At 38.7% G+C, this 14,536-nt stretch overlaps 1 protein-coding gene across 2 annotated transcripts in view; it reads left to right on the top strand.

Moving 5' to 3' along the window:
- Ddr (discoidin domain-containing receptor 2) overlaps window positions 1–11,935 on the top strand; it is a 133,948-nt gene extending 122,013 nt beyond the window's left edge. Inside the window, exons 15-17 of one of the 2 annotated variants that reach the window (XM_032437903.2) lie at window positions 7,379–7,541; window positions 9,111–9,260; window positions 9,348–11,935. In XM_032437903.2, the coding sequence (XP_032293794.1) occupies window positions 7,379–7,541; window positions 9,111–9,260; window positions 9,348–9,512 (478 nt within the window). In that variant the 3' untranslated portion in view covers window positions 9,513–11,935. The remainder of the gene's footprint in view (window positions 1–7,378; window positions 7,542–9,110; window positions 9,261–9,347) is intronic. The other variant, XM_002051307.4, reaches the window with a different exon arrangement.
- Window positions 11,936–14,536: the final 2,601 nt, after the last annotated feature.

Genomic DNA, 14,536 nt, shown 5'->3' on the forward strand with positions numbered 1-14,536 from the left:
TGAGTCGAAACCCAAACTGGAACTTCGGGATCAAGCGTTTTATTTCCGGGGTATCCAGGACCCTTCTGAGGATGCACCTTTCCAGAATCTTACCAAAGGCAGGCAGGAGGCTGATGGGGCGATAGGATCCCAGTTGATTAGGGGGCTTTCCGCTCTTGTGCAACATGATTATATGTGCCTTCTTCCAAGCCACTGGAAAGTAACCTAGCCGAAGAGCTGCATTAAAAATGGCGACGAGAAAAAGCACCGCCTTGTATGGCAGTAGCTTGATTGTCTGGTTGTCCAACCGATCTTCCCCAGGGGCTTTGCTGCTTTTTAATCTCTTCATCTCCTGCTCTACTTCTTGGAAGGTGATTGGCGATACAGGGAGTGACATTTGGAGTGGCGCCTCCAGGGTTTGCGCGACTCGCTGTATCCTTGCATGCGATGCGGTCTCAAACGGCTTGAAGCGCTCCTCCAAGTTGCAGGCAAAGGCTTCGGCTCTGTCCATTGGTGATCTGGCCCAGGTGTCATCGGGAAGTCGAACGGGGAACTTTGGCGCAGCTTGCCGCTTGTATCGACTGCTAAGTTTCCACAGCGCGAATTTGGAGCTCTCGTCTGCCGTTGCTTCCTCCAGCATGGTGTCTGTGGCATTTCTTTTCGAGATAATCAGCTCCTTCCTGACCCTGTTAGCAATACGACGATAGATCCTGTCAATCGTGGGGTCCTGGGTACGGACATACTCCCTCCTCAGTCGCTTTTTTAGGGCGAGAAGACCTTCCAATATGGGGGAAAACGTCCTTGGCCGCTGGCTTGTAGGGGCTGAGTAGATATGTGCGGGCGCAGCGTTGGCGGCTGCGGCATGTACTTGGTCCAACAGGGTTTGTACTGCAGCGTCGACGACAGACATCGAGTTGCATTCAAAGTCAATCAATACGTTTGGATATAGCAACTACTTCCGCCTGGCTGCACATTATTTCCTGCCCGGCGCAGCCAGTGTTTCACAGCCAGAGTCTCCCCAAGTGTCCGCCAGTGTCATGACAACGTCAGCAGCATTTCCAGGTTCAGCTACAGCAACAGCAACAACAACAGCAAAAACAAAAAAAAAACAACAACAACTCCATTTCATTTTATTTGCACGCATCGCGTTGTCAAGGGTTAAATGCATATAGCCCCCGATCCCGCCCTATTTGACCCTTATTGGCAAGGGCAACCATTTGCTTCCACCTGATCACATTTCACACGGTTTGCTACAGAGTCACCCTGCGTCCCTTCCCTATCTTCTTTTTCCCCGCTGGTAACAATTTTTGCATGCGTTGACATGTGAAATTGTTGCGCAAGTCTCCAGGCGATGTTTTGCTGCTGTTTCTGCTTGTCTTGTATTTGTTGTTGTTGTTGTTGTTGTTGTTGTAACACTGTTTGGGGAGGATGGTGTTGATGTTTTAATTAATGGCCATATGTCAGCTGCATGCAAATAGGTTAAAAGGCTGCCAATTTCCGTGTAAATACATCCAAACAGCACTCGAAAAGCTATTGCTTTAAATTGCGGCTATCTCAGAAGTTGATCTGGTAATTAAAACAGGGAAAATCACTTCCTAAAAATGTAAATCTCAAAGATCCTTAAACCGTATTTGAAGTTATGAGAATCTCATAGAAGAGCGAGAGAGAAAAAAGGGAGAGAGATATCATAGTTGCCCCCCTAAGCTGTTCTCTGCTCACAATATTGTTGATTTTCAAACTCAACTTAAAGTTGAGTTGATTCTACATAACCCGCTTTGCTATTAGCTTTAAGCTAACTAAATCAAAGTTCAGACTGTTTAAGAAAAATCAATCACGCAATGCAAAAAAGAATCATAAATGCAAAATGAGGCCCAGTCGTGCCCTTCAACCATCGATGCTGGGGCATAACTCTTCACCGTAATCATTAGCATACATTACGGCTTGACCCTCAAGTGCTGTCCAAATGGCCTATTATGTGCTTGTAGCTGGTTGCTCCATTGGCTTCCCAACCCATTCTCCATCTTTTTTTTTTGTTGTGCTCCTTTTAGCTGTTGTCAATGGCAAAGGTCCCTTCGGCAAGCGCTCGTGGTTATATGTGTGTCTTTGGGTCTCTGTGCGTGTGTGACCAGAGCAAATGATAATAGTTGTTGGCTACACACACACACACACACAATGGATGAGAAGCGGGAACATCGACTGATGCTGTCCAAGTGATAAAAAAGCTCAGTTCAGCTGGTGTGTTGTATTGTATTGTTGTTATTTCGCTGGCGTCCTTCATTCATTCAAGCGTTTCAATTGAGTGGAAAGCTAAGGCTGTGCGCGGTCCACTCCAGTGCGGCACGCTGTCCCGTTTCCTTCATAAGCTTATAAGCTCGTTTGGTCCCGAACAACCATGTATTTCCTTCTCATAGTTTTGGTTTTGGTTTGGTTATTTTTTTTTTTTTTCAATTTAACATCCGTTTTTGTGGCTACAGCTTGTCTATTATGTTGATGATGTCCTTTGACAATATGTTCTAGCCTTCGCAACCACCAGTAATGGTTATGTCCAGAGTTTGGCGTTTGTCCGTTCTCGTACACTGGCCATTGATATCAAGGATAGTCAAGAGCTGGTGCTTTGGTTTGTTTTTCAAACTGATTGCAGTTGCTTTGTGGCCTTGCTTTTTTCTGTTGTATAATAAACAAACAACACAAAAGGGGGCGGCACGCAACAAAAACTGTGTCAATGGATCATTTAAATACGATTTTTAAATTGTGTTTTACGGCAACCACTAATACCAAAATTTAAAAACTCTAAAAACCTTAAATAGAGTCTCAAATTGGAAGCTATCGTTTAAGTGATACACTCCTTTCTTGTCTTGTCTAGCTATGATATATTTGTCAAGGATTCGTACACGGATTAGAGTATATAGTTGGATTGAAATTCGCAAGAACTGATACCTCATGTTAGGACATGCAATTTAAATGGTAAATAAAGAGAAACGCGTACTTAAAGCTGTTCACCATGAAAATGGGAAAATAGTGACCCATATAAGCCTGATACCTCTTATTTGCCGAAGCTCAACCTCTTAACTTAACTTTTTCAATCGATATCAAGCAGTACTTCCATATGCTCTGGGATAACGCCTAACGGCATTTGACTTTATTGGTGGTTGATTGTGAGACCCGTTTGTATTGGCCCACTCGGGCCACCCTTTGACCTCAACCACTCATCAGACTTGAGTTTAATTGTTTGTTTTCTTAGTTTATTGAACTGAGGCCGACGTTCTGACTGACAACTGGTCAGTGGGCACTCTAGTTGATGCACTTAATGTCCATGGCGTGTTTTTAATGGCCATCATTTTGTCTGGGACTTTAATTAACTCGCTTTAAGCCCAGTGGCCGGGCACATGGTGCTGTTTTTCTAATTTATAACCAACTGGCAAGACGCGTTTGCCGCCTTCGCGTCCAATGCCAAAGCAAATCCCAAAGTCGTTTATTTGTCCTTGCTGCCAGCTATTTTATTTATTTTGCTCGCATCGCGTCGCGTCTTGTGGCAAATACAGGCCAGTATGCTGCTACACAGCTATGTATGGTGTATCGTGGCCTGTGGATGGGCCGTGTGTGCTGTGGTGTGGGCTGCCTTGCCCGGGCTCTGGGCAACTAAAAACCCATAACTATATGTTTTTCTGACACATTTTAAAAGTGCGCCGCAAGTCGCATGCAATTTATTGTTATTGCGTTTTGTACTCGTTATTCTTTTCTTTTTCTTCTTTTTTTATTTTGCTCGCTGTTGTTATTTTTTTTTCGCTCTCTTTTTTATCTCTCCGTTGGTTTTTTATTGTCGCAAATCCAAGGACATTTTGTTGTGCATTTGTGTTAACCTAATATGCTTGTAATTGCCAGCTAAAAATAAAAAATAAAATAAAAACTGAACCAAAAACTGGAACAATATATGGTTTGTTGTTGTTGTTGTTGTTGCTGTTTCTGTTTCTGGCACACAGCTTGTTAGTGAAAGTTGCGAAAACAAGGACCCGAACTAGCCACTCTATTGTCCATTGTCTGCCATTTTGTTGTAAAAATTATATACTAGCCAAAAATGGGGTATATGTACTTTGATGTTATCTTTGACAAAGCAAAAAACTATATAAAACTTTGATTCGATGCTTTCAGCTAAATTCATTCCATTCATCACATTAAAAATAAACAACATTATGAAGAGCTTTAAGAAGCTTAATATAAAAAATATTGAAGTTCTAAATTGAACTAAATGGTTATTTAAACATAAATTGACTAAAAATTGAAAATGAGGCCTGAAAAAAATAAAATATATTTATGTAAAAAAAATAAGGAAAATAAAATAGACATATGCTTAAAATAAATATAGCACATGAAACTTTTGCGCTGGTAAAATTCAAATAATATTCAAATAACTTATTGAAATATTAAATGTATTTGCCAAATCAAATTAACTTAGCAAATTGTATGCAGTGTATATATTTGTCGGGCTATTGTACGTTTTGAAAGTCTCCAATTTGTGTCTTGTTTTATTTTAGGAGCTCTTCCACCATTTGGCCGCTTAAATTTGTTGGTCAGCTTACAAATTTTTATGGCGCAGTTTAATTGACGCTGATTCTGCGCCAGTTTCCACATGGCACATGGCAGCGTTTTATTTTACGGTATAATTTTCTTAACCAAATTTATGGTCGAGCTGTATGTGTGTGTGTATGTGTGCATTTAATTGGGTTAATAGCCTGGTCTCTTGCATATTTTGTTTTAAGCCCAATGGTCGCATGTTAATCATATTAAAGTCCCATATATATATGTTTAACCACAATCCACTTTAAAATAAAGACAGCTAATAGCAACACTCGGCATCAATCGGCCAATTTGAAGACATCAAGCAGATACTTCTTATATAAGATGGAGACAAGGATCTGGGGGCAGCTTCTGTTTTAACCCTCGGCAAAACCTCGACACGTGTCAGTGTCGCTGTCAATAGATGTCAAGAGCATTGAAATGGAAATCCTAGCCCGTACATAAACTGCCTAGACAAGCCTACTTAACTAGTCACTCAACAAGCGACACTCGATCCATGTTGCAACTGCGTCATATACCACATTCATATCGCCCTCCTTTCTGCCCCGCATCGCATGTCAGCTGAAAATTAAACCTTTCACTCAACTCAAATTCAATTGTTGTTGGTTTTGGCAAAGCGCGTCTTCAAAATCGAAATCTATAACGCACGAAATCAGAAACTGTCCGCCAAAGAGGGTGGTTCTAACTCCAGCTAACATGTGTGTGTGTGTGTGTGTGTGTGGCTGTGGTGTGGTTTGAGATTTGGGCTAAACGCATTACATGACGAACAGCAACGAGACACGAGCTTGACGATGGCGCACTTGAGGCAGACATTTTATTTGTAATATGACAGCACTTCATATCCTTTTTCATTGATATTAAGAGGCAGGCGAACAACAGGAAATTATGCACGTCAGACCTGTCTGCTTATGTGTAATATCCATGCCCGGTTTTCGTCAAATGGATGTGGGCTGGTGTGGGTGCAGTTCATTTTGCCCGCTGGCCCTGCGTCAGTTATTTGGTTAGCCCCCCGTCAGGTTTGTCAGGTTTTGCAGGGTCTTTGCATACTTGATTGCATTTCCGTTAATGAATTGTTGTTCTTGATGATGAAACAGATGTGCGATAGTCTCTATAACGATAACTGACTAGATCTGTGGCCATTAAATATATTTTTGATGCAATTTGAGATAAGTTGAATTCCAATATTCTAATGTCGCTTGCTTAACAATGTCTTTCTTCTAATTTTTATGTTTATTTTCTTCAAATCTAACAAATATTTAACTGCATTCTGTTAAATTCCTGAATTTTCTTTATAGTTGATAATATCGTATATCCTTTAAAAGGTATTTCATTTTATATTCTCAATCAATACTGAAGCTGCTTTGTCATGGCATTGTTCTCCAGTCCAGTGCAAAAAAAGTATGAAAAATATTGTGCTCATTAAAAATCCCTTTATCAACAATTTCAACATATTTTCTGCTTTTACTGACATTCCCAGTTGAACATTTGTCGCATTCTTCATATTTTTTGCATCCATTCGCATATTTTCAACTTCTCAATTGTCCTCTAAGGTATGTCATCAGTCATAACCTCAACTGTCGCCGTATTTACTTAACTTTGGCACACTCCGTTTTGCTCAATATCAAATGTTGATTGTGTTTACCATTTCATGGTTTCATTTACGGCACTTCCCCTGCGCAGGCCGAACCCCAGGCCAACCCAATCTACACGGTCCTCTAGCTACACTCCGCTTATATTGTCATTTTCAGTCATGCTTCAACGTTTGTTGATCCCCCAGTTTTTGTTATACTGCCTCAGACTCATCTCTTTCGGCTTCCTGTTTGGATAGATGGGGTTGCGACTGAAACAATAATACAAAAATATAAAGCTTCCAACTGATGCTGCTGCTCCTGCTGTTGCCCTCGGGTCCTCAGCAGTCAGCACTCAGCGGACTGACCACTTGCCAGCTTCCAAACGTAACGTAAAATCTGTTTTGCACCGGCAATGCCCTCAAGCAACAGAAAACAATAGCTATGGGCAAAACTGATTCGTAAACACCCTTTAAAGTCTTAGCAAGAGCTCAACTCTGTAAAGCTTTCATTCAATATATACAAGTGTAATAAAGTTAAATACTAATCAGATCTTTTGTTAATAAATTGTAAATAGTTCGCTTAAAGATCGTCAAGTACAGACTTTCAATCAATATAATCTAGGAATCGTTACTTCAAGAATATAGCCATATATTTATTAATAAATTAGGAGGCACTTGTAAAGTATCTGACTTCAACTTCACAGTGAAAACTTAATTTTTCTTAAAATTCATATATTCGAATGCTTATAAGAAAGAAAAATGATTTAATTACACATTATTCTTTAACACTTAAACATATTTCCAAATTCTTGCTTAGCCAGAAATCTGAAGCTTAAGCGTTGCAAACTCCCTGAACAAGTTGCAAATACCTTTTAAAACGTAAGAAGCGACAACAATAACTACACATGCAACCCCTTCAAGTAAAGCGCACAGCAGGCAATGGCAAAATGTCCATGGGGGGAGCGGAGCATATGATGGGGGAGTTTGTTTGACAGCGAAGCTCATTTGAAATGCATGCGACGACATGGCTGGGAATGGGCATGTGGTGGCACGAAATTGTGGAAACGACGACGACGAAGCAATCAGCTCGTGTCAGCAAGGAGCATATCCTGACTCTGGTTGCCTTTTTAGCCTGCGGAAGTGTTTGTTTATTTAATTTCTGGTATTTTTAATTGAATTTTCAATGCTGCCATAGATTTCTGATGCCAAATCTTCAGCTAAATTCTCTCTCTTTCTTTGTAATCTCTATTGCAGAAGTTGCATCATTGGACCCGAGCTGAGCGTCAAGGTCTGTTCCATTGGCACTGTGATAAACCGTTCGGCCTATGCGTCGGACTATTGCCAGCTGGAGGGCACCACGGGCCGACAGACGCAGCCAATGCCCATACGCTGGATGGCCTGGGAGAGTGTCCTGCTGGTAAGTTCAATTCCTTTCTTTCCTCCCTCTTCAACCGTGTTTCAGTCTAACAAATGCACCTTGTTCAGAATTTTTTATACTCATTTTTGCTTTGCTCATTTACTGCATGAATTGTGCAATGTGGCACAAGTTTATAATTATAAATTAATGAACAGTGTTCACTCTCTTTTCCCTCTGTCTTTTTGCCATTAACCCTGCATCCTCAAACTCGCTCTGGTTTATACCAAGCAGTTCCAAGAGTTAGGCAGTGGGCTAGCCGATCCTTCAAGCAGCTTGACAGCAAAATGAGTTGTAATTGTGTTAATTATTTTTAATTTGCTTTTTCTGCTGCCTCTTTAAGCTGGCGATTTATGTCAGTTACCTTTTCCGGTCTTGAAGTTCTGCGAGCCACATTATAATAAGTCTATTACGGCAGCATGAATAAGCAAAAAGCGCTTATATTTTTAAAATCACTTTTCATATTTTACTTTAGCCGGGTAGTCTGCATACAAACCGTTAAAGTAAAGGGAATAAAGCTAATATAGTGTTTTCTAGAGAATAATTATCTTAATCGGTTTAGTTTACGATTTGGTATGGTATTCCCATTACTCTCTTATTCACATTTAACAGGGATCGGAAATATTGCATTTCTTTCTGATAAAACCCCATTTAAATGTGCAACTATAATTAATTATAATTATTCGTTTTCAGCCTTTAAATGAGTATGTCTAAAAAAAATGAAGCTTTTAGGCACACAAAGTTTTCATTTTAATTAACTGACATGCCAGAGCTCTCCGCTCCGCTGAAAGGGGGAAGCAGCACTTTAATTTGCACTAAAAATGGCAAAGAGTACAAATTTGTTGCCAAATAAATAACTAAAAACGAGAAAAATTAAAAGTAAAGAATAAAAAATAAAAACGAAAATACAACCGAAACGGAGGAAAATATTTTATAAATCCCCGAGCGAAAAACCGCACTAAATAAATTAATTAACTACATGAAAAACGGCGCAGACAGCCGCACAGACAAAAGGACATGTATGAAGTTTTCTGCGTGGAGCAGCAAGCGGGGGGAGAATAAAATGGCAAGGATATAAACCCATGGATATGCCCACGCATATATAGCACTAGATCTAGACCATAAAGCGTGCTTGTTGTTGTTATTATTGTTGTTGTTTATGCAAGTGTGTGTGTGTGTGTGTGTGTGTGTGTGTGTGTGTGTGTGTGTGTGTGTGTGTGTGTGTTTGTGTGTGTGTTTTAGACAAGGTTCTACAAGCAGCTTTTAGAGTTGTGCCATTGCCTTTGGGGCAAATGAACGGCAACAACAGTGGCAAAAGGGCAAATGGGCAAAGGGTTGGCAAATGGGTTTGAGATGCTCTTTGGTATTTATACATATGTTTATTAAAAAGCGCAAAAGTTGCCTTAAAGGATATGCATGCACATGAATGGCTTTTGTGTCGACGCGCAACAACAGCTACCGTAAAATCCTTAAGCCAAAAGCCATGCAAACAAAAATAAACGAAAGGCCTTTCGGCCATATTCGACGTTTTATATTAATATAAAAAAAAAAAAAACCACCATTTAATTGCAGGCCAAATTCAGCACCAAATCGGATGTTTGGTCCTTTGCCGTTACCCTATGGGAGATATTGACATTCGCCCGAGAGCAGCCCTATGAGCACATGACAGATGCGAATGTTATTGAAAACATTGGACATATCTATCAGGACGATAAAATGCATGTGAGTAGCGAAGCTAACTCTCGGCTTGAGTGCCGCATATATGTACATATATATTCATCTATATTATATAAACATGTATATTTGCAGGAACTGTTGCCAATGCCACTCAACTGTCCGCGCGAAATTTACGATCTCATGTGCGAATGCTGGCAACGCAACGAATCAAGTCGCCCCAATTTCCGGGAGATACATTTGTTTTTGCAACGCAAGAATTTAGGTTTTAAGCCCAACACCCAAACACTGATGTATTAAAAATGTAAAAGAAAAAAAAAATACGCAGAAAACACGAAACACACGCGATTTTAGCAAACATTTGAAATACATATATATCAAATATTATATGGTACATTTAAATTGAAACTACACGATAAAATAAATAAATAAATGAAAACAATGCGAATTTAATGTATTTAAATGAAAAAATACATTTAAAATTAATTGATATGTAGGCAAAAATTCGACTAGTCGTATTTCAGAGTGCTCTAACCAAAAGATAACCCATGAATACTCATATAGAGTCGAATTTTTATGAATAATGTTTCAAAATACAAATTTTGATTAAAAGCAATAACTTACCTGTTGAAATCCCGAATCTTGAACACATAAAATTTAAGTTCGTCTCTTTAATGTATGCAATTAACAACATTCCGAAAATGTTCCAAACACTCTGAAACGGAATATGAATCGTTTATTAGAAATTATTTTTATTGAAATTGTATTTTTTGGAGATTTTGAAGTGGGATCAAAATAGATTGAAGGGATTTTGGACTGAATCCTGGTGAAAACCTACTATTAGCATACAATAATTCCTTAACCAACACTGATTCCTGATTAATTTCTTAACCAACACTGAAAAAATATTTATTGGAAACCCTTTTTATAACTGAACTAAATAAGCCCTGGCAAAAACATACTATCTAATCAGCTTGTATTCATTTTAATGTCATTTCCAAAGGGAGCTTAATATAAATAATGTAGTTGCAATTATTCTTGTCAGAAACTCCATTCCAAACGATTTTTAGTAGCATACTTACAGGAGTCTAAGGGATTTCATATTGAGGTATCCAATTTGAAATTGCAATCTGAGATTTCGAAAGCCGTTCACATTTAAGGAAAAAGAACCTCAGATCTAATGAAAAAAAATGCACTTTTGGTTAGGGCACCATGCACTTTATCGTACTATAATATCTATAAGTGATTCATTGGTCAAAAACAGGAGATGCTTAGAATTAGCTTAGATTTAAGTTCATTTTCAAGTCAATAGCTTAAGTTTATTGCATTCAGCATATTGATAATAGTATTGTAAATATACATATATTTTAACCGATCATAAACAATTGTTTCGACATATGATAGAAATAAGTATTTGTAGTACTGTACGCGTATTCTATGAAATAGAATCTAAAATGTAAACATTGACATATGTGTGTACCTATCGCTCCTCCACCTGAACGCTCTCTATCTAATAATTTTGCTTTAAATGTATATATCTATAGAAAGAACTCTATATATTTATATAAACGTAGTTCTATGCAATCCCCATCTCTCTATCAACTATAACTCAAAATTGAATTTTGATGGATACAAAAAATATAAAAATGAAGAAGAGAATCCAAAACCTGCGTATAATTTTGACAATAAATGTTTGAGCAACTGAATATTAGAATTTCAATTCATGCTAAATGCTTCTAGAACCGTCTAGTAGTGAAGTGTTCTATATAAAACCCATATGATAAGCGTAAATATTCACAGCTAAGATAAAATTTTAATTTCAAGTCAAAGCTCGAACTTCGACACATGACAAAGTCAATTAGACGCATATCAAAAAATATTTCTTTCATTCAGGCTTTCACCTAATTAACTAATCATAAATTTTGTTTTGAAATCAATAAAAAACATTTTACTGTGCCTTTTCCTCGCTTTGATTTCATATACCAACATTTAAATGGAAACTAAATTAATTGCTAATTTGGCAGTTTGTGTTTTATGAATAAGCTTTAAAGAGGTTTCGCTGTAGCAACAAAATACTTGCAAATATATAATTAAAACCATAGAAAACAAATATTTCGAGTTCGGCAGACCGAGTCTCAAATGGCTTTCCAAGCGATTAAAACTTCTCAAAATTGTATTGAACATCTTGGAGAGCGCATTTTATAAACATTTGTAAATGTGCAATTGATTTAATTAACAACTTGTTTCGTAGAGAACTTCAATCATAAATGCTGATTTTGCATTGTAGACTTACATACTGCAACTAAAACTATTATTAAGCGAATGCATATTAAAAAAAAAAAAGAGCATTATTTGAAAAAAGCCATCAAAAATAAAAATAAAAAAAAAAAACAGTTTCAATTGCAACGAATCAAGACACAGTTAATTATATTCACATACTAATTTCAAGGCATTAAAAAGAATTATCTTTAAAAAAAAAAAGGATTTAAAAATGTAGTAAAACAAAGAAAAACGTTGAGCACAATCATGTTGAATAAAAGTTTTAAAATTTAAGTGCATTGAAAATGGCAAAAATGAAAAGCAAAAGAAAATGTTAGAGAAATTACAAATATGTAGCTTAAGCCAAACTGCAGCTAATAACAAAAACCTAATGACATAGAAATCCTAAGTACACAAAATGCGAAAATAAAATGAAAATACGAAATAAAAAGACAACATTTTAAGCGTGCACATTTTTCGGGCGCATTTTCCTGCTCCAAAGGGCGCAAGAGCGGAGCCTACAAAGCCAAATGGCAAAACTAAATGAGACTTTGAGCCGCTGCGTGCTGGCCAAACAGCTGAGTCTTGGCCCTGATACTTGGCGCTACAGAAACACGGACACCTGCCTGGTTGGTGCGGGGGTCGCACTGCGGCAGCGACTGGCAAATTAAATAACATAAAATACAAATCCGCTGCAAATCCGAAGGCCGACTAGAATATAATAAACTTATTAATTCAAATTGCTCGACGGAACGCAGCCAGCAGCGACCTGCGTAGACTTTGGGCCAGCAGCCAGAGGCCGGCTCATCTTTGTCGCATTGTTAAATCCTGGAAAACATCTGCGACTCTCGGTGCTCAATTACAGACAGATTTTCCTGTCTGCCATGCCCAGCGCCTTTGCTTTTCCGGTTGCTGTTGCTAGTTGGAGATGTACATTAACTAGGGATGAGCGCGTGAGCGCAATGAATTAACGTGATTTTACGAATTTTGATGTGAATTAACTATACTTTCGGTTATTTTTGAAGTTTTTATGCTACATTTGGTAACTCTCGCTTTAAAGCTCTGGAAGATTTAGTTTTCAGCAGCCTGATGCGAATATAAACGAGTTAAATGTTTCAAGTTTTTAGTCTCCAGTTTTATAGCGAAGAATAAATAACAGACAGACTTACAAATATGTGCACTTAAGAAATTAAAAAAAAAAATATTAAAAAAAAAAGAAAATATCAACAAATTGCAAGTAATTGAATGCGAAAGAGTCAAAGTATATGATACAAATGCCCATCTCTAGTTCCCACACGCTGATCCTAACGGAACTTATACAGATTTTTATCGCACCTTTTTTGCTCAGCTTCTTGTTTGTGCTGTATGTGTGTGTGTGTGTGCGTGTGTGTCTCCCCCACTGAGCCTGGCAGGTTACGTAATTATTGTTGCGGTTTGGCAGCACTTTGTGCGGAAATTAAGATTTGGCGAATTCGACTGCTAATTGGAAAATATGGGCGCAGTAATAATGCGGAGATATAGAACACAAGTGCTACTTTAATTTAAAGTAACATTTCCACTGCCATCGAAATCAATAAGTTATTATTTGAAGCAGGCCCTCGGGCTCAACTCACTTTTGCTGGCGTCTCACGAGGATGAGGCTGGGGGGGGGGGGGGGGACTGGGACTCGGTTTGGCCGGGCTGCGCTGCCAGCTTATTTGAGTTGGTTTTCTTTTAAGGCTTGCGAAAACAAAATCCCAGACGCAATCTTTGATTTTATTGTAAGCAAACGAAAACAAAGCACACGCAAAAAGAACAAATAGCATCAGTGCCATTGCCGGCAGCAACAAATGCGCTCAGAGATTTTCGTTGGGTTAGAAAAGCAAAAACAACAACAAGCCAAAAGCCTCAAGGCGAACGAACGAAAGGAGAAAAGGAATAGAGGCAAAAGTGTCTGCGGGAGCCCCACTGCAAATTGGCAAAGTGCGTAAAGCATTTTAAATAGCCTGTGCATACAAGCATATGTTTTAGTTTGATTAATATTGTTACGCTTACCTATTTAAGTATGTATTTACACATTTGCGACACTGAACACAATTTAAATAAAAACTACACACGCACACTCTTTATTTTGGCGGGCTCCGATAACTTTGCGAGTGCGATCCACACAGAGCCAAAACTTATCGATTAAAAAGATGTGAGTCGCCTATCGATATTCGTTTTACATTCTTCAATTAATCAGAACATAAATGTTTACCTAAACACGAACACAAATAAGAGCAACATAATTTTACAGTAAATCAAACATTTGTGAGTTTTACCATCTTGAGACACATATTATTCAAATTTAATATGTTTAAAACCCATAAAGCTGGGTTATACAGTGCAAGCCATAAAAATGCAGACGATGTCAGTGGGTAACGTTAAAGCCGTTGCACAGCCTGCTGCACACCTTGGGGACATGAAGTCATCAACTACGACGCCGCCACTCCTCAGACCCCTGCCCCTAGTATAACACTCCGGCGTGAACCGGCTCTGGCTGCTTTCTTGTGGGTGCTGATCAGGAAAAAATAGCCCACTGCACCTTGAGGATTTGCTTTTTATGTTTATTATTTTCTTTGCCCCGCCTGTATATCTGGGTTTGTGTGCGTGTGTGGAGCTGGCCACGTGGCTGGCACCCTTCGCCAATTCGACGCGCTAGTTTTACACCCTTGTGCCTCACCCCTTAAGAAACGCATAAACAGGCCGCAAACGAAACATGTTGCGTTTTTTATGTGGCCTACTAGATCCAGGGGTTAGGGGTTGCGTTGGCTGCTGTCTTAGGTCATCAATAATGGCGCAAACATGCATTAAAGACGCTTGCTTTACATTAAGACGAAGCGGCTTATTGAAATTGGTACACAACCTGAGCCCTTTTTCTCCCTTTTTATTACTACTGAGAAAGGGGACTTGAGCTCTCTGGGGACTCACTACTTTCAATAAAAGTTGTTTGTATTTTGTGGACCGTCTTTTTTTCTATGTGGAGCAGACTTATCCTATTTTGTTAATACAAATATACGAGGTTTTATTTTTTGTGCATTTTGTTT

The sequence above is a fragment of the Drosophila virilis genome, chromosome 4 (genome assembly GCF_030788295.1).
Source record: "Drosophila virilis strain 15010-1051.87 chromosome 4, Dvir_AGI_RSII-ME, whole genome shotgun sequence".
Classification (NCBI taxonomy): Eukaryota; Metazoa; Arthropoda; class Insecta; order Diptera; family Drosophilidae; genus Drosophila; species Drosophila virilis.